At 43.8% G+C, this 21,378-nt stretch overlaps 1 protein-coding gene across 10 annotated transcripts in view; it reads right to left on the minus strand.

Annotated features, from left to right (window-relative positions):
* Positions 1-21,378, minus strand: part of znf536 (zinc finger protein 536) — a 229,003-nt gene that overhangs the window by 96,277 nt on the left and 111,348 nt on the right. For all 10 annotated transcript variants that reach the window (XM_051379884.1, XM_051379881.1, XM_051379878.1 and 7 more), the window contains one exon: positions 17,389-19,694. In XM_051379884.1, coding sequence (XP_051235844.1) covers positions 17,389-19,693 — 2,305 coding nt within the window. In that variant the 5' untranslated portion in view covers position 19,694. The remainder of the gene's footprint in view (positions 1-17,388; positions 19,695-21,378) is intronic.

Genomic DNA, 21,378 nt, shown 5'->3' on the forward strand with positions numbered 1-21,378 from the left:
TGTGACACTGTCTCTCAATCTGCACCCTGTTTTAGTCTGCCAAACACCAAGTCAAATAGTGACACTGAATATGGCAGTGAATTCCAAATCAGTTGTTTAGTTGCCATATTCTTGATAGACTGTACAAATGTTCTTTTTTTACAAGAGTTTTCATTACAATTCTTGGACACACAGTGTATAAAAATCAGTTTGAATTACTTCCCCGAAACCATGCGCTCACACACATACGCGCACACACCGAACATGCAATCTTGAAAGCTTACAGATGGGGATGGGTGACATGGTGCTAACTCGCATCTCAAAAGTGACGCTCGCTGCAGCATCTCACCTGTCCAACACGCTGGATTTCAGAAAGCCATCAGATGTTGCATTTACCGCAACACTGAGCAGTGGAGAGCATCCGATCAGAAGACGTACGCAGCCCGAGGTTCGGTGCACTTGACAACTCAACAGGACACTTAGTTAAACTAGAATGGGAATTTGTGACGCCAGAAGAAGGTTGATATCTTGTCATTATCTTCTCCCTCATGGCTTTGTTAGTATTTACAGCTAAAATGTTACAGAGGGTGTATCGAATTGGAAGAAAGACTTTTTTTTTCCTCCTGTGGTACTGTGCTGTCGGCTCCCTGATTGTTGGAGTATAAAAATAATCGTCATGGAAATAGATCTCATTGACAACGTGCCATGTTCACACTGTGAGCAGCTTGTGCCTTGTGAACATAATCCAGAAACGTCCTCCAAAAACTTTCCTCCACAAACTTTCAATCCCTCATCCTCTTTTTGCCCTTCTCTCCAAAAGATGAAAAGAGGGGATGCCAGGGAAGACAAAATCCTGTCTTGTCAAGTACCAGCAAAAACAGGTAGGAAATATGTCAAGTAGGGGGAAGGGCTCAAGGATCAAGAGGCAAGGGAGGAGGGACAAAAGAGGCATGAGTGAAAAGGACTGATGTATTGAGACGGAGGGAGGATTGACCAAAACAGCTTTCCCATCCTCCTCCTGAAAATCCACTCCTCATCTCTGTGTCTAATAGGAAATACCTGATTCTGGTCCTGAGAGTACTGTGCCGGCACGATTACACCCTACCTGCAAGCCCTGCCAGGAGAGGTGGCATTTGGCCGATCCGTCCCCCCATGAGGGTGACTTGTGGCTTAGCCTCGACTTAGCTCCACGTCTTAAGACGGAGGATAGGAGGAATGAGGAGGACCACTGGGGAGGAATGTGAGTCTCTCTCTATGAAAGCCCAGGATAAACCTGTGTCCTCAGGAGGGAAGGAGCTAACTTTTCAGAGCTGGATGGCAGCCCAGGGGTTAAAAGATGTTACCTTGAAATGTGGCTACACTCAAGTCTCAGGAAAGTCTTAACCAGGGAACCTTTGTGGTCTTGGTTAATACATTAGGTGAGGCAAGATACTGTGAACTGCGTGACCTAAATGTCCTCAGTGTTATATCTACATATGAGGTTTGTTTGAATGTCCTTGAAGTGTGTGCTCTTGTAAAACCCATTCTTTAAGTGCCTTCTGATTTAGGAAGATCAAGAATCTCCACGTGTATTATGTGCAGCAATCCGAGGCCTAATCTAGGCCTGGGAATGACTCCGTCTAAGATCCTCACACGGAGGTTTATGCTTTACAAGCCAACACCGAGAGGATAAGAGAGACATTCACTTGCTATAACAACCTTATCATCAACATAAACATATGCTCACTGTGTGGGCCGTCGGGCGATGTTAACTTGAGGGCAGATAAAAAAATATAAGGGAGTCGGCAGACATGACGAGATGGAGGTTCATTAGAAGAGCTGTAAATGAAAGTGAGGAAGGCATCTCATCAAGCACATGTTCAACACTTGGTCCATAAGGGAGCTATACCTGAGGCTGTCGCATTCAGAAGGTGTTACTCTAATAAGACAACAGTCGCTTTTATTTACAGCGAGCACAAGATGACATGAAACATGCATTAACACATCTTCTGTTGTGCCTTTGGTGAAAAAAACACCTTTGTTATTTTGTAAACAAAACATCTAACTAACAGCCCCTTTTGCGAGCTAAAGATACATTCAAACAACATATGCTCTTGACTGAAAAAAAGAAAAAAAAGCACAATAGGTGTAAACCGTCTAAATTGCAATTGCACCGCATCTTGGAAAACAAACACTTTGCTTTGTTTCCACGACAACTGAGATAATGTGATTCCTGCAGCATTGTCAGGACTGCTACTTGCTACATTATGTGTGACAAGCTTAAGAGTAGATCTAGAGGCGTGAATGCACAGATTCAGGCTCCAGCCCATTGCGGATTGAAGATAGTCCGGCAAACCATATTTGCATGCGTAACCTTGCCAAAGAGTTAAGCTCAGCGGGCTAACATTGTCTCCACGCTTGCAAAATCCTGGTTTGAAGTCAGCACTGATGTATAAGACTCTATAATGCTTGCTGTGATTTGACAGTTTGTGTTACTGTTACTTCCCATGCTAATGCTTAGCCCAGTGAACAAATGCAGTTCCATTCTGTTGGAGGATTTAAATGTGATCAGCCCCAACATTTGTTTTTAATATATCTATCTGGGCAAACAGCAAATTCATAATGGAGCCTACAGCCCATATCCTCCTCTTTCCTCTTTCTCTCTTTGCCTTCCATGGCGACAAAATGAATTCAGCTCTGAACCTAATTAATCCACAAAGGTTTCATGTCTTAATCCCCAAAGTCAAGGGGGTTATTGTCCTCACAAATGAGGTCAGTGTTCCTCCCAGTGGAAATAAGGAGAAGAAGGAGCAAAACACAGGGAGTAAAGGGAGGGACCGCGGATGCTTACAGAGTGGCTTTCTTTCTCTCCAGCTCTCCTGGTGAATAAAGGTGTGATATGGTGGCAAGAGGCCCCGCAAACCAGGACTGCAGTTGTCTGCTATCTGTACATGCATAGAAATATCATGATGTGAAAAGGACTAAATGGTTAACATGCCATAACCAAAGAAGAGCAGAGAGAAACATAAACGGAGCAGTGAAATAAATGGCACAGCATGACAGCAGTGGGAGAGGCAAAATTAAATGCCTGCCAATCTCCAGCACACAGACCTTTTGAACCAGGTGGATAAGAAAGCTGGTTCTGATGGTAATTGTCACTAAGGCAAGTCACTGTCAAACTCTGAGGCGAAGAGGCATCATCCAAGTGTGACAGGACGGTAGCCATGATGCAGCCCTCCGTCTGGTGGGATGACAAGGGGGGATGTGACACACATGGCCACACCATGCTGCCTGAAGCACAGTCACCACCAGCGGCCCACACAGGGTCTCTGTGGGGGACAAACCCTGGGAATAGCCAAATGCTCGTCCAGCATCGACACACCCTGGGTGTATTGCCGGCCCCGTCTCCGAGGACCAAATGGCAGCCAGGGAAGGCGCGGACGATTTACCACGATGGTCCACATCTATACTCATTTATACCATCCTGATGAGAGCTTTCCAGAGATCTTTTGAGTCATCCAATCAAGGCTTGGCTCAAGGCAGGGGGGGCGGAGTTGCTGGCCAATGAGAACTTGGTTAAGCAGGGGGTCAGCCAATAGCAGGCATGTTGAAAGAAGGGTCAGCCAAGATGGAGGCTCTCTAGAAGACTAAAGTCCAAGATGACGCAATCAACAGCTTGCTGAAATCTGTTGCAGTCAAAAGTCCGGCCACTGTATACAGCAAGCATGGTGGATGAGTGTAGGCCCGACGCCTAGAGAACAACGAGCCGAGCAAGAATGTTTAAATAGGCTGCACCATCTTACATTAATAAAACACTGCTGCGACAATATATCATCATCTGCAGCTGTTGTAAAGATGATCATTACTTTTAGTCACAATCTGTGGAATATACTGTATCCTCTCTACAAAGGATCTACTAAAGCATACTTGGCAAAAGCTTATTTCCCACAAATTGCTTGCTTTCTGTGTTACTGATGATGTGGCGACACACGATGTCATGCATACATCAAAAGCATCAGCAGAAAAACCTGCGCTGTTTTTGATCACTGGTAATTACTGTATCTGCACTCCAAGAAGACTCGAGGAGTAAACAAAGTGAGAAGTTGGAAAACGGGGGAGAAAAAAAAGAAGGGAGGATGGGGGGGGGTTGCACAGCTTTGTAGCAGACATTCTAATTTCCAACTTCTCTGTGACTGGTGGAATAAAAAGAAGTTTATATTGTCATCTCCCCACCGCTGAGTTTGAAATATGAGTTTAAACTGACAGAGGGAATTAAAATCTGTAAACGCAACATTTTTTGATGCCTAATTTGAAAATCAGCTGTCAGAGTTGGTGTTTGTTGATTTTTATCAACTCAAGGGTTATTACATTTCGAGAATGTGACAATTAAAAATCCCTCAATCATTCCCATGAGCTTTCTATAACCACACCAACTCCAAAAGTTATATAGAGTGATGTGATGAAAGTAGATGGAGCACCGGTTGAAAATCTGGTTGCATTGGGTCAAAGTACGAATGGGAAATTTGATTCTGAGTTACAACAAACCGTGTATACACATCACAAATGTCAGATCACGCAGGGAAATTATTTCTCTGTCTGTACACAAAGCTTCTTTTAGTACACACTCTCATGTGCTCCCTTTCCCATGACTGTGTGCAAATGATAGATCTGAGGGTCAGAACCAGGTCTAGGAAGCTCATTGCTGGATTGGATGCAATTGGATAATAACTCTGACATGGACGTCAGTTGGTTAAAAACACACTTGACTTCAAGATTGTGAAAGCAAGGGGTTACTGAGCTGTATTTGTTTCTCCTTTTTTTCCTTCACCCTTTTCTTTTACCCCCTGCGCTCTCCACACTGCCGCTGCCTGCATGCCTCCCCTTCATCTCAGAGGATATATAGAGGAGAAAAAGATTTAAAAGGACTGGGAAAAAAAGCTCAATTGTTTATTGATTTTATAATAGGCTTAGTGCAAGAGAAATAAAGTGTGGGGTTGGTGGGGCGGTGTGGTCAACCAGAGGCGATGGCGTGACAAACACGCGGCTTATGCGCAGGTAACAGCGGCTTGAGTCCAAATGCCGGGATATTGGCTTGAGCCCTTTTTTTTTCAGTTTTTCCAAATGCCTGTTCGTGGCATTGTTATCCTGCTTTTAAACCAGTGTAGACATAATCGCTCCTCTCACAAACAGGGCACGGCCTTATGGGCTTGAAAGTCTGTGTTTGTGTGTAGGAGGAAGAGGGTGGCGGGAAGGGGGGTCTCACTTCAGGATGAAATAGAAAGTGAATAGAGAGTGCGACTGCATAGGTTGAGACAATCAAATTCAAAAAGGAATGAAGTGACACAGTGATGCTTCAATTTCTACTTTTGATAGCAGTTTTATTAAGTTTATGTGTGGAAATGTCACATGTGAAACATGTAAATAAAATAATAAAGAAGCTCTGAATAGTTTGAGCGTGTTTTTGCGAGTGTGTGCAGCAGACTGTGTATTTGTCTGCCTGAGAACGCATGGGTGTGTGTAGGGTCTGATATATGGATGATAACACTAATTAGCTCGTTTTGTTTGGGGCACAACACTCATTAAAAACCCAGTGGGGCCATTAAAGTTACTGTCCCTCCAAACCATTGCTGCCACCGTATCCATCTAGGTTGCTATCTCACCCAGCTCTCCCTGCTTTAATGGCCTCTGCTTCAGGTTGTTGGGTTGAGCAAAGATTTGTGGGACTTGGATAACTCCCCTTCTTCCCGTCTTAGCCCAGCTGCCCCCCGTCCATACCTCTTGATTCTATTTAAATCTCTCTCCACTTCCCCTTCTCACGCTGTCTCTCTTCCTCCACAACACTCTCTGTCTTTGCCTCTGTCTATCTTGCTCTCCCACACATACCAATTACTACATCCACAACCTCCACTGCAGGCTACATGCTCCATCCATACACTAATAGCTGTTTGCTGAACTGGGGAGGGATTTGCGCTCTTCAGTCCTGATGAGGAGGGGGCGACGGTTGTTTCCAAGCTTTACACAGCAATGTCGCTGTAATACCGACAAACCTCCCCATGATTCAGTGCAATAAGGCGCCCGTTACTCTGCAGCCGGAGAGACTGGAGGCAGAGGCCTGCCAGGATTAGATGAGCAGGTGTAGCATCCCGCTAACAGATACAGCACAAAGCCATATTCAAGCCCATGCTCTCTGGGGCTAGCTGTGCTACAGCTAACAGCTTCTGCTCAACTAAAAGAAGGGCTCAAGTCAATCCACTACGCGTATTACTGTCATGGTAATGTTTCACATGGAAGAAGACCAGACAAGCGTTCAGAGAATTAGTTTCATAAGGGAAGTCTATGTGCTATTACATCAACATGATCTTACACCAACTGGTCGAGACAGACGACCACCCACCTGGAGCCGGAGGGTCTGTCCTAGGTTTCTGCCTTTTAACAGACAGTTTTTCCTTGCCCTTGTCGCCAAGTGCTTGCTCATGGTGGTACTGTTGGGTCTCTGTAAATAATGTTATAAAGAGTTCGGTCTAGCCCTGCTCTATTTGAAAAGTGTCCTGAGATAACTTCTGTTATGAATTGGCGCTATACAAATAAAATTGAATTGAAAATTGAATCTTTTGTTCCATACCAGAAAAAATATCCCGCTGGAGGAATAATTTTGTATTTTTCTCATTGTAGACAAATAGAATGAAAAACCCAAACCAAGTATTATTACATTGGCATTGTAATCTGTAATGTCCTGGAAAGCTGGGCACTGCTCAGAAGGTTAAATGGACGTTCCAAGTTCTTTCGAGGGTTAGCATCTGATTGTCTGTCACATCGCAGCAAGGATGACTACAACAAACCCATCAACAGTAACCACCATTTTACCACGGCATTATTACTGGAAATGACATACTTGAATCACCTACTTAAAGACACTTTGTTACACGTGTTAGTATATGAGTAGAGAAGGCCAATCAGATGGAGCTGGAGACTGCAGTTAGAAACAACAAAAGATTTTTTGTATTATACTTTATGCCAAAAATCCACCTGCTTTCATAAACACCAATTTAAGTATTAATCCAAAGCTGAAAATAGTCACCAACAAATACACTATTCACTCCTGTTTGAGAGATAGTTGCCAAAAACTACAGTACCCAGTTGTTTTAGAAAACTATTTTTTTAATGAAAGAATGACCCCAGCAATATCAACATAAACAGGCCTTCACAAACACAGTACTCCCCTGTAACCCCTGTAACCTGTGTGCAGTGCTCACATAACACCATAAACACATACTCTAAGTGCCTGGTCATATTCCATATACTCCCTTTTGCTATGTTGTTGAAAGGCAAGACTCTGAAAATATCCTTGGTCTCAGGTCTGGATATTAAGAGTGTTGATTAGATATATGAGTTTGCCATTTGCCCACGGAGCGTGGAGTGTCTCCGACAGAACTGGGGACCATATGGCTGGTGAGAGATTTCCCCCCTCTCTTCCTCTTCGCGCAGCCTGACAGCTGGATGGCTGCTAACTGGGGACGAGGAAGCTTGGCAGCTGCAGCTGAGAGCAACGCTTTGATGCCGCTCACCCTTTTTCACTTCTCTCTCTCTCGCTGTCTTCCTCCTCCTTCTCTCTCTCTCTCTCTCTCTCTCTCTCTCTCTCTCTCACACACACACACACACACACACACACACACACACACACACACACACTCAGAAGAACCCAGACACCCACTACCAGCCAGTGTTAACTTACGCAAACTTTCTACAGGTTGGACAAGAGAGACGAGAGAAACGAACTGAGCGTGTAGTCAAGAGTCCTGGCTGAATCCTGCTGGTGTGTATGTGGATTTCTGGTAGATTAGTATTTTTTTAATTGCTTACTAGTTTACTAGTTTGGCGGGGGAAGGTTTTTAAATGTCTCACTTGTAAACTGTAATAAATCATCAGAATCAGAATCTCTTTCACCAAACACAGGACTCTGACTTAGTGGAACAAGAAAAGTTCAAGCTTAAAAGCTTCAGAATAAAAAGAAATAATAAACGTGCTGCATTATATAGAATGACAGTGATTGAAAGAAAAAAGTTTTCTGCTTTCCAAGATGTGTAAATCTTCTGCTGAAAAGATGGTGGTGGGGAGCAGGGAGTGCACCCATAGCTGGGAGGTGTTGGTAGTGTTAGGGCTGCAATAAGGTGGAAGGGAGAAGAGGGAGAAGAGGTGGGAGGCAAAATAGCCTCTGGGAACACATTACAGTAAGCCGTACAACTGGCAAGTACAAAAAAGTCAAGGATTTTTGATTTCCTCCAATCGTGTTTTTTTTTCTCCTTTTTGTACTTTGACTAAAAGGGATCTTTCATTATTTCTTATACAGAAAAAAGAAAGAGTGCTCTGGGTGTTTAGATGCAGATACCTGGATGCTTTGTGCTTTTTCCAACAAAAGTATAACAGCAGGCGGGTTTTGTTTTTAATCTTAAATCTCATAAGGTACAGCAATATGTTTTAGCAGAACATTTTTCTTTAATGAAAATAGCCTTAAATACAGAGTGTATGATGTTTTTAATAGAGGTCACTGTAGACATTAGTCTTTCTTTGAAAGAAAGAACATTTCTAAGTACAATAACATTGTTTATACCAACTTTTCTCTGCACTCCTGCCAAAGTGTTTTAATTCACTTGCGCTAAGTACTGCACAAAAGGGTAAAATGCAATGTAGCATGTAACTGTAAACCTCAAATAGGTTTGATAACCGTTATGCAAAGTGTCAGTGGTATCAGTAAGCCTCTCCTTTAAAATAAATGCTTTTTCCTGAAAGGTTCCCCCTCCCTTTCTCCGGTCTGTGCTCTCCACTTTCAAAGGCACCATCTCTAAAGCATCATCTCTCAAACTACATGTCTAAACTACAATATCTGATAATCTTCTCTTTATCTCTCTATCCTCCCTTCCTCTTTCACTCTTTTCATGCTCCCTCTTGCGTTCAGTCGCCGCCTGATCCAAGCCTGCCCACTCCTTCGCGCCGCTTGCCCCCATGCCCTTCTCTGGGGTTTTTTTTCCCCCCCTCGCCCCCTACTCATTTTCCTTTACTGTATTCCCCCACTCTTGCGCTATATCCATCTCACTCTACTCCTCCCTTCTTTCCCCCAGCCAGCTCCTCCCATCCCTCCTCTTGTTGAAGGCCCCCTGTTGCTGCCTGCTATCAACCAGCTCTGAACTGGTGAGCATGGTGCAGGAAGCGGGGGGAGAGGAGAGGAGAGGAGAGGAGAGGAAAGGAGGGGAGAGGAGAGGAGAGGAGAGATGATGTATAAGAGCAGGAGGAAAAAGGAGAGAGGAGAGTTTGGCTGGAGCCAAGAGGAGAGCAGCTGGGCACGGCTAACAGGGAATGATAATGACCTCAGAAATCTGCTGTTCGCTCCACAACAATAGGGTGCTCAGTCGCCTGGAAAATTGTGTTCATCAGCTAGCTCTGCTCACTTACTAATTGACATTGCCAAATATTTTAAGAACAATTGGAATGTGGCAGGGGGAGAGAGTGAAAAAAAACGAAAGCTCAGAGATCTTAATCCCTGGATTTAATCCCTCCCTCACTTTTCCACCCTTTTTGCTTCTCCCTCTCTTTCTCCCCTTTCCCTTCTCCCTCTCTCCCTCTCACCCCCTCTCTCCCTCTCTCCCTCGCTGTCTCTTTTGTGATGAGCAGATAGCTACAACTAAGAAAGAAGCACATTTTTCGTGTCGCTTTCTGCTCTCATGTCAGCACCCTGATGTTGATACAAAAGGTTTTTTATGTGACCTGTCAATGGGGTTAAGAGGAGGAGATTGAGATGGGAGGGGGGAGGAAGGGCGGCAAAAATTGAAGAATGACAGAGCGAGGGGGGAAAGAGAGAGAGGAAAAGAGAAAGAGGGAGAAGGGGAAAAAAATGGGGAGGATGAGGGGGAGAAAAAAGAGCAAGCAAGAGATTCCTCAGTCATGGTATCACATGCCTGGCCCTCCATTTTTAATGAGACAAAGGTCAATGTATTCTCTTGCTCTTTCACACACAGGAGGAACCCCAATCATGCCCAAGTTAACTTGTTCAAACAACACCCCCCTGCCCCCCCCGCCGCCCCACCAACCACCCCGCTCCACAGCCCCATCCTCTGCTGCCCGACCCGGCTCGGCTCGGCCGCCCACCACCCAGTGCCGTCCATTTGCATTCTCTGACCGAGAGCCCTGCCTCATTTCACAGGAATCCCACATTGATGGAGTCAGACAGCTGTCACCAGACAGAGAAAAGGAACTTGGCGTTCACCCTCATTCAGCTTTGCCCTCCCCTCCATCCCTCCATCCCTCCTTCCCTCCGTTAAGCACACACATAAACAATCAAAAGAATAGAAACATTTTAGTGTGAAGTGTGGAGTTTTTCTCCTAGTAGTTTTGACTGAAAGAGGAACAGACACTTATTTAGTTTGGATTTGTGCATTCATATGTGCATCCTGAGGTTGAGACTGGGTAAACACACTTCCAATACCAGCACAACTTGTGACTGTGATGTTGATTTATGTCTTTCTTCCTCTGCCGCTTTCTCTTTTTTTAAGGCTTTCCCCGCTACTTTTGAGTCTCTTCTCCTGCATGTTCAGTCAAGTTAAGTTTCCCCGGCATTTCAAAACTGTAGTAAGAGTGCCGTATTTGTGAGTCACCTTCTCTTTCTCTATTCTTGCTCAGTTTTAGCAGTGACACTGGAGAAGATAGCTTGTTGATGTATTAAGAATATTAATATGCAAACAGTCTACCTGACAGAGTAAGGCAGCCTTCTGTTATGGAAAGATAAATATTATGTTTTAATTATAAAAACATAAAAAGGAATGGGGAAGACAGAAGAAGAGGGAGGGTGTGTGTGTGTGTGTGTGTGTGTGTGTGTGTGTGTGTGTGTGTGTGTGTTTGTGTGTGTGTGTGTGTGAGAGAGCCAAGGAGGCTTGTTCCAGGAGAAAGGTAAGCTATGTTTTGGCAAAGATTTGGAGTTGAAAAGAGTGGATGGCATAATGCGATGCTGTTTACTGAGGAATGTGATGCCCTGTCATCTCTCCCTTTTTCTCACTCCACTCAGTCTCTCCCTTCTGGATTGCCCGTGTCATTTTCTCATCGCCTTTCCTTCGCTCTCTCAACAGTCCATTTTTTTTTTTTTTTTTCCTGTCCCGGCTTCATAACCAAGCGGGGAATCCTAACGTGATCATTAAGACATAAAACAGGCTGATAAATGTTTCATAAGGACAAGGCTAGCCACTGATAGCCACCCAGGAATACTGAGGAGCAAACCGGGGGCTCGCAGTCCTTCCCTCGATCAAACACACTCGTCGGAATAAAATTGGAATTTTAAAATATCTAAAAAGCCTGGGCTAATTCCCACCATGGGTAATATTTACAAATTGAGTCTGAGAGACTGGCTTGGAGAGAGAGGGAGAGAGCAAGAAAGGAAGAGAGAAATCAAATGAACTGTGCAAGAAATAAGAGAAAGAAGAACAGAGAAATAAATTGGCCTTTTATATTGTGCAAGCGTGTACAAAAATACTAAGTCTGCATTTATCCGAGACATGTCAATCAGCGCAGCACACTGACAATTAGTGCGTTTGAATAGAACTTTTATCATTTACCAGACACCAGAGTCCTGACCTACTGTACAAAAATACAGCTCGGGGAATGAATGTGCCTGTAACACAATGACTGTCTATTTAAGTTTGGTGACACATAAAAAATACAGATATGACAGGCCAGACTCCTTCAAATGAGTGGGGGGTAGAAAGCTCAGGTTTTGTAACCAGTGAGTTCTCTGATTATAGAGAAAAGAAGAATAGTGCGAGGGGGGAAGTAGTAGAGGAACGGATGTCAATTACAAAGAAAAAGTAATTTATGCAGAGGGAAGAAACGGAAAAAATGAGAGACATAATTCATTATTTTTTAATGCACATAGTTTCACACTCATATATTATGGCACACACACACTGGCCTCATTTCAAAGTGTTGGCTGCAGTGTGAGGTGCTGTAGGAGCAATGTAGCATACAGTAAGGAGGTATATGTTAGCTATTCTAGAGATTATTATTTTTATAGTGAGCTGACTTTGACAACTAGCTTTATCCTCCCTGGCTGATCTGTTATTTCACTAAGATTTCAGTGCATATTCAGTTGTTCTACTCAGTCTAGCACCTGATTTACTTTTTTATAACAAATGTGTGTGTGTGGTTTTTTTTTTTATCTTTTTATTCACAGACATAACCAGGGCCGGATTAATCTACTCGGGGGCCCCAGGGGGGGAGGGGGAATGAGGTCTGGGCCCCTATTGAGCCATGCCACCCTCATTCCCTTAATCCATTCCGCCCAAAGCTCCACAAACCAAGCAGTGGTGGACTATTACACTGCTCTTGGTTTGCTCTGTGTCAGTTAGTTTGTGTTGATCTGAATAAACAGTATTAATTGAGGAATATGCATGTAGATGGATGTAATTGATTGAAATATTAAAGGTAAAAGTAGATTTTGTCACAGGTACCCTCTAAAAGGCAGCAGCCACCCTGAGGACCTTACCGTTTCAGCTTATACAGCTAATGTCCCAAAATGCAACTGAAGAAAGTAATCACCATGCAGTGAACCCGGGGCCCCCAGGGCCAGGGCAGCTGCCACTGTAAATAACTACAGAGAAACAAAGTGAGTTTTTCATTGTACACACTTGTAATTCATTTATGACCATGAACTTAGAACATCAGCTAGGCGAATCATCCAATCTAGATAAGGATATAGTCTGTTCCTTTATTCTTGATTTTCTTTATTTTCTCAGTTTGTAGCTAATGCACTGAAAACAACCCAGATAAGTTTAATGAGTTGATCACACTGTGTGAATTGCCAAGCCCTCCTTCCAACCTAAAGGGATAAGGGGAGACTATCCGCAAAGTGAAAAGGCTCAAAAGTAATTTTGACTGGACTGTCAAATATTATAGATCTTCAGCAGCAGCTGAGACTGACTGCATTCAGAGCAGGCTTGGCTTCAGGACATTTTACCAGACTAAAAGAAGTTGAATCAAGATTGCTATGTGTATGCAATCTCAGTGGCCCTGTAAGCCCAAGAATAACTGCATGCAAGTTGATTGTAGTAATTTGCTTCACTTAAGTACAATATCTAAAACGAGCCCTGCATTATGAGGTTGTGGCTCTGTCTTGTGGAAGGCTTCTGTGTCAAAATCTTGTTTTACCACCTTTAGTATTGTAGTTATTTTGCTGACACAAAGTACATTTTCCTTAACAAAGTTACCTCTATTACATCCAGCTAACTGACACTCAAAAATCTGCTGCCTTATTGTATTTCTCCACCAGAAGTACAGGTCACTCTCTGGGGCATGTATAGTCCGCTTTGTGCACTGTACTTGATAAAGGCACAACCTATCAGTTTAATCCGGCCAGGGTCTCAGTATGTTTATGATATTTAAGTTCTGCCTCAGTTGAAAGTATAGTGTGTATGTACTCCCCTGGTTCATTAATAATTGCATTTTATTGTCTCAAAACGATCCAGAATATGAATAAACTGGCCTGAATGGTACACTCTTTTTGGCCAAGAATGTGTTCATTTAGGATGTAGGTATATTCATTGTCTTAGTATTCTGGCTTTGGTTGATCTACAGATATCTTCAGTATTTTTTAGTCATAGATAATAAAAGAATAGCAATAAAATTCCATAAATGGTAACTTCTCATTAATATTGCCAGTATTGATGACTCATTCACTAAAATGATCTGAGAATAGCTAGCAATATCAGGTTTGTCACCATGTATATTCATAGTAGATTTTGTTCAACTCTACTTTATTCCTGTTAATGACACAGTAATTACACTGTAACAGTTTGTCCGCATGTGTAATTACGCCCCCATTGTACCGTTGCAATTAGATGAATATCCACGCTTTATAACCTAAGGCGTCAAGTTGGCAAATCCAATTTCAATTTGTATGGAGCGAGCATTTTGCCTGCTTGTTTGAGCCGCGGTAAAGACCAGGGATATGCAGGCTAATCCTTGCCATGTTAAAACGCTGTTCCTCTTAAAAAAATGTAGACATGGGGGATTCTCTGGAGAGAAAGAAAGAGAAAGAGAGAGCCAGGGGGAGTGTATAGAGTCTTTTACAGCCAGGAGCCAAGAGGTGGGAGTGGGGTTTAGGCGTATTGGGAAGGTTGGGGAGGTACACATAAGGAGGACTTGTGCTGCTTTAGGCCTTACATGCGTGCAGCAAAGCCTATTTTTTACACATTCAGCTGCATTTTGCCTGTACTGTGGCAGCAGAATGGGGAGACGCTATCGTGCAAAATGAGAATTTTCAATGGTGGGTTATTTGCATGTAAGTGCTGGCAAAAAAAAAGCCAATGCTTTCCAAGGCACCAGAGCCTATTGGATGTGATAAGTTGCATTCAAGTCCACCTGTTGCTGAACCTTCATAATGTGACGAGTACACTGCTGCACAGTGTGTTTTCTCTCAACACAGCTTCTTTGAGGCCTGATCATCACAGGAAACAATAATACTGAAGTGAAGTCAGCCCAAGGATAACCAAACAAAAAAAAAAAAGATGGTGATGGGCATAAATGTAATTACCTCTTTGTTGTAAAGAAATAAAGAACTGTATGCTCAAGGTTAGCTGCTGAGCTATATTGTAATAAGGAAGGTCTTCAAAGGACATCTCTGACAGAGGGCTTTGTTTTTCTGCTCTTCTTTTCCCCTCACTTCTCCCTTTTTTCACTCATTGCTTTTAAACAAGTGCCGTCTCAAAGACAAAAGCGCAAAAGTTGACCTTCTTTCACAGTTGAGATGTTATTTTTGATTACTATAATTCAAGTTTAACTCAAAATTGCTGTGGGTAGGTGGCGGGGCAGAGGCTCACACATACGCCTGAGAGTGCACGCACACTTGGAGAGAATTACAAGCCCTGTCTTTTTAAAACCTGAGATATTAAGATAAAGACAATGGTACAGTGGCCACATCCTGTTCACTATAGAGGAGAGTGATATGCACACATACTGTAAAGCATATACCACCCTACATACACACAGACCACACACACACACACCCAGACACGCACACAATAAACATGCATGCAGAGGAGAAGCATGACACCTTTCTCCACATGAGACTCAGACACATTTTTTTCTCACACATCAAAGTTTCTAATTTGAGAGTCCCTGAGCTCCAAATGTGAATCACATTGTGTAAGCCGTGAAGAAAGACAGGTTTCGCTACTTCTGATTAAAAAACAGGAAGTAGCAAAACCAGCATATTTAATTGTCAAATCTGTTTACTTCTCACATTATTATTTCTTTTTTTTCAGTAAAACCGCACCTCAGTCTGTTCAGACGCCTAATCATTTTAGTCTATTCTTCCCTACAAATCTATTTCCACCTTTGCCATGCTCTCCAGCAGTTAGTCTCCCGTTTGACATCCGATTTTGGCACATACACTCACAAAGCTCTACAATAACAATGTGAGGACAGCCTTTCAGATATGACAGTGGCAGATTGACAAAGAGCTTGAATAGTGCCAATGTATCAAGCAGTGCAGCCTCTGACTGAGCACTCGGCTAAGGGTGAAACACACTACCTGAACACAAACCACACAAACACACAAACAGTTAGACAAAGGCAGCAGGAAGGGCAACATCAAGGCCTTGTGAGAACCAGCAGCCTTTTTTTTTTCTTGTGAAAAGTTGCCGATACACTATTTTAATTTATTTTTGTATTTACATTTGTGTCTTTAATCATACCCTCCTTCTCCACAGATTGTGCCTAGGGGTTAGATTTAACCACTCAACTAAATCTAATGCATTTCTCTTTGCTTTGTTAGCATTTGGTGGTAAATACTATTGGTTTTATTTGTCAGTTATTATTTTAATTTGCTTTTCTTGTCCTTTTTTTTGTATACCAAACACTGGATGTTAATACAGTACTTCTGAAATTGTTGAAACGCCACAAGCTGAACCCATCAGATTCAAAGTGCTTGAGTCAAAAGAGACAGACAGAGAGAGAGATGCAGAGACAGACAGAGAGAGAGAGAGAGAGAGAGAGAAAGAGAGAGATGGAGAGAGAAACTTCCAGCATTAAAATTCAGAAGATAATTACATCGGCTACACCCCCACCCTGTTGAGAAAGTGTTATGTTTAATAGTCTCTATAAAGAAAATAGGTTTTTATCTCACTCTCATTTTCATTAATTCCTAATTGGGGTGGGGGGTTGTCTGTTATTATTTCTTAGATTAAAATAAACATAGCCTGTCCCATGTTCAAACCCATCACACTACACGGGCATGATAAGGACTTCATGCCTCTGTGAATAAATAAACAATTTCGTCTCCACTGGTGGAATTAAGTTGCTTACAGCCTTAAGCTAAGCCACTCTGATTTATATTTCTATTTATTTATATATTTTCTCAAAAGACTTAAAAGCACATCCTCGCTTTTGCAAATGAAGTTCACAATTTTTTTGACCTGCTTTATATGTATATCTTTAATTAGTGCCTTGTTTAGCTTAAACCGACTGATTATCGCATAGTCGTGACCTAATTACGGCACGCGCTTCTTAACGCCAGCATAGTGCCCTGAGGAGCAAGCGAAAGTTACCTTTAAAAACTTGTGTAATCATTAGCAACGAGCCTCCCTTAATCCCACTAAACATACACTTATCTAGCCCCGGCCGGCCTGTGTTTGCTGGGTAGGGGGAAGGGAGGGGTATGGTTGTCTCTAACGTGTTTATTAAAGACATTTATTAATCGCTGTGGTTAAAACGAGTTCGTCCCTACGCTCCCAGTCTTTACTCATGTTCCACAGGGATCTAGAGTGCTAACCTGCAAATGTGAATGCAATGGTGAAGGTCTCTTCCTGGACTGTGTTCTCTGGAGTCTTCTGTTTGGCTTAATGTGAGTGCTAGCAAAAACACAGCAGTGTCAGGGGACAACTGTTACCATGTCCAGAAAAGGAACTTGCAAATAAGACAGCTTATACCTGTCCTTACCTGAGTTTAAATGACATACACGGTGCAATGTGTACATACTTCCGTATGTGTATGTATTTATTATACTCTGTATCTGTGTGGGTGTTTGTGTGTGTAAAGTATCCTATAAAAGCAAACCACTCTGTGAGGGTGTGTGAGTATTTGAACAAAGACATTTGAGTTATGTGAGGAATGTGTGGCCCTGGTTCATCAGTGGGTATTTGGGTTATTTTTCATTCCCTTTTAAAGAGATAGATTTTAAAGACTGATATATACACAAACATATACTTAAAGTAATTCTTAGTGGAAACTATATAGGTAAAAATTGTAGTACAGTAAGAGAAAAGCACTGAATTAAAGAAGGAAATGTAATTCCCAAGTATAAGGAAGTCAACACGATACATTTTGATCCCTTTATCCATAAACTGACTAAATAATACAAGTGGTTGTCATTCATTGTCAATTTTTTTTTCTTACCTGAAGATGGTGAGGAGGGATGAGGGCTGTCATCCTGGACGCTTCCCGTCTGGGAGTGTCCTCCTCCTGCTCCGCTCTCTTCTGTCACGTTGGATGAACCAGGAGTGGTGGAGCGGCTGATGGACTGGGACTCGGGGTCACTTGCTGATCCACGGCGCTCGTCCAAACCCTGTTGCTGGAACGCTTCCTCAATGCCTCTCCTGTCTTTCCCATGGATGCGGGAGTGGACAACCATCTGATGGTAGGTTCTGAAGACACGGCCACAGTCAGGGCACTCTGAAGGCTTCTCCTTCAGGCTGGAGAGGCTGGAGAGGCTGTAGTCGATGTTAGGGCTTCCCAAGCCTGCCAGGGCTCCAGGAGCCTCAGCATTACCGTGGTGAGACATTAAGTCACGGTGACTGTCAAAGCCTCTTCCATCCTCCTTCATGGACATCATGGCTCCGCCAGCAGCCTTGGATCCCTGCAAAGCTTCAGAGAGCTGCTTCTGCTTGGAGCTATCATTGGAAGCAATCAAGGAGTAGTCTTGTTTATCCTTTGAGAAGGAAGCCAAGGCTCCAGCACCACCCATCTCATCTTCCTGCCCTGGAGGTATATGGTGCTGGTGCTGGTGCTGTTGCTGCTCTTTCGGCATGAAAGCCCTGTCCATAGCCATGCCACGAGCCATTATCTGCCAGGCTTGGTAGCTATTGAGGGAGTCCATCTCAGCCACTTTTGCAGCTGCCTGGAGGCGCTCCATGCAGCTCGATTTGAGTGGTGGCACGAGGTTGAGACAACCCAGGAGTGAGCGCTTCTCATTTTCGCCCAGCCCATGGCCCATGCCTCCTGCCATGGGTCCCAGCAGCTTCCCTAGCATCTCCTTTTCCTTCATTGCTATCCCTGCTTTAGCCAACATTTGGTGCTGCTCACTCAGGCCTTGTTTGTCTGGTGAAAGGAAGCCTCCCTGTAGACAGGAGATGTAGCGGGAATAAAGGTTGGCATGAGCTTCCTGAGCCAGATTGCTCATGCTGTTGACGGCAGCCATGTCCTGCTCACTAGGCTGGGGCGGCTTGCTCTTGATAGCCAGCTTGTTGAGATGCACCTTCATATGATTCTTGAGAAACCAGGGTTCCTTGAAGCGACGGCCACAGATTTGGCAGCAGTGTTCAAAGGAGTCCTTGTGCTTGCGCATGTGACCCTTGAGGAACCAAGCTTGGCTGAATACCTGGCCACACACGTCACAGCGGAATTCAGTGGCCATCTGCGTGCCACCGGCACCACCAGCACCTTGGCCCTGTGTGGTCTCAGCTGTGATGTGGGCCTTCTCCACATGACTTATCAGCTCTTCTTCATGGGATGCAGCAAACTCACACAGAGTACATTTGTAGGGCTTGTGGAGTATGCGGATGTGGCGGTCAAGCTCCTCACGCTTCTTGAACTTCCCTTTGCAGAAGGTGCAGCGGAACCCTGTGGCTGGGTTCAGGGACTGTTCATCCTGGGTGCCAGCCGGCTTGGGTGATGAAGAAGGCTGGGAAATAGTCTCTGGAGTGGCAAGGCCAGAGGGGGGAAGGAGGCCACAGGCTGAGCCTAGTTGTTGCTGATGAGTGTTAGAGCTGCTGCTGCTGATGCCCAGATGGGGTGTTTGAGCTGTCTGGAGACTGCTGCTCCCTCTCATCTGCTTGTCTCTCAGGATGGCCCTCTCCTCCAGCTCATGCAGCAGCCTATTCTCCTCTCTGACACGGCCGCGGCCCTTACCAAGATTCCCCAACTTGTGGGTCCGGAGGTGGATCTTCAAGTTGCCTTTTTGAGCCGCTCGGTGGTCACAGTAGGGGCACTTGAAGGGCTTCTCTCCTGTGTGTGTGCGCATGTGCAGTGACAGGATGCTGTTAAAGCGGAAACGCTTGCCACACAATGGACAGGGATACTTCCTATTCTTGCGGGCGTCATCTTCTATATCATTCATCTGGGACATGATGCCCAAGTTCTGGCCATTGAGAAACTGCTGCAGGTCAACACGCCCGTTCAACCCACTTAGTGCCCCTGCATCAATATCTCGGTTGAGCTGATTGGCTAGCAGGGCCATCTGACTGCTAATAGGTTGACTGGCCAGGGCTGCGTGGTGGGTCTTCTCGTCCAAAGGCGTGGCTGCTTTCTCTTCAGGGATCTGTTGTGGGCGGTGTAGGTCAGGAAAGGCGTGTCCTAGCTGGGCAGTAAGCTGATGAAGCTTTTGACTGATGGGGTAGCGGCCATTTAACACTGCACTGCTCAGATGGGCATCAGTGTCGGGCACCGCTGACGACACACCAAGACACAAACTAGAGTCCTCCATCCTGTAAAAGCAGACAGAAATAAGGATACGTATTAGAAATAATTTAATATTTTTCTATTGAATTATAAATCCTAACAAGGTTTTAGAAAACAAAAATTGCATTTTAAAGATACTATGCCATAGTGGGTGTTGATGTTCTCTTGGTGTTTGCTTTCCAGATTACAAATATTATCAAACCACATCATGCTCTAGCCTAGTGTGTTACTGGAACACCTGTGTTGTGTCACCCAGTACTGGGAAATAAAACGTACGTCTTTGATGCACAGAGAACTGCATGAATTGTCAGCACCAAGGGCCTGGAGAAATGCTGTGACTCCTTAGAACTTTTTCAAAATGTAACACCATTTTGGATGGAATAATTACTCTGTAAACACAGTGAGCAGTGTATAATTAAGCTACTTGTGCCCATCCTATCAGAATTCCACCAATTACACGCCTTAATGAAACGGAGCAACGGCATTGTCGGGAAGCCACCGCAATACTACAATTATGATATTAACAATAGCACTTAAAACCAAGGGGTTATTCCAGTAAACACAACACTCTTATCTTGTTGCCACGACACTTGTCTTGGCGCAAAATTCCATTAAAGAGCTGCACTACATTTGATGTGAATCACTTTGCTCTCCCTCTGCTTCTTTCTATTCCCCCAATTCTCTCTCTGTCTGTCTTCTTCTCTCTACATAACTCTTTGACAGTTTCTAGGACGGAGAAAAGAACAGTTGGTCGCGTTGAAAGGGTTCCCTATGCAGCCAAAGATGCATTGGTTGATGAAAAAAGTAGATAACAGATAAACACACCCTCAAGTCTGAGAGGAATAAGCAGGTAGCAGTTACTTTGTGGTATTTGTTCTACCAACTGTATGACACAGACTAATGCTGTAGTCCTGGGCTGCTGTAATGCTACCGAAATATATCACAATGTTCTGAGAATGTTGTACTGTCAGTGAAAGTATTCATATGTATAACATCAGTGAATAAATAACAAAAAAGAATAACACTGGTTTTAATGCAGATCCATCTGCTCTCCAGATGGAGAGGTATAAACATCTATCTGCACACTTCCTCTGGCTGCTGGCAGGGGTCAAACCTTCAGAAACAATAACCACGGTTCTGCTTTGGTCAACAAAATATTGTATAATATCTCATTAAGCTGATTAGTATGCTGCCCGGTAACAGTGGCAGCCACTGTGTTATAACGCATGATTTTAATCATCAAAAAATCCTTTAATGGAGAGGCAGTGTAAAGCACTGGCATTAGGTGAGTTCACTTTTAAGAGAAAGTGGAATCATTTTAGACAGCTTATGGACCCAATCTGGCAGCAACGGGGCACACCCACATTAAATATGTGCACACATGTTCAATATACATTTTACAGGCATGAAGGGCAACTAAGGCTCTGCTTCTGTCGTTCTCTTCCTCTCTCCACCTACAGTATGTTTCTAAAGCTGGGGGGACTCTCGATTGTGGCTCATTTGTTTTCTAATTCATTTGAATTTTTCCACTCTTTTTCCCTCTCTCTCCCATCAGTAGGAGGTCGGTAGACATAAGGGGTGCCTGTTCTTTTAGCCACTGGCCCCTCCAACACACTGTCGATGGTGGATTCTTATCTTGTGGACATGAATTAGACACTGTGACCGGTCTCCACTTGTGTTTAAAGGAATGTGACACTTGTGGGCTGCCCT

Source organism: Dicentrarchus labrax, unplaced genomic scaffold (genome assembly GCF_905237075.1).
Source record: "Dicentrarchus labrax unplaced genomic scaffold, dlabrax2021, whole genome shotgun sequence".
In the NCBI taxonomy this organism is placed as follows: Eukaryota; Metazoa; Chordata; class Actinopteri; family Moronidae; genus Dicentrarchus; species Dicentrarchus labrax.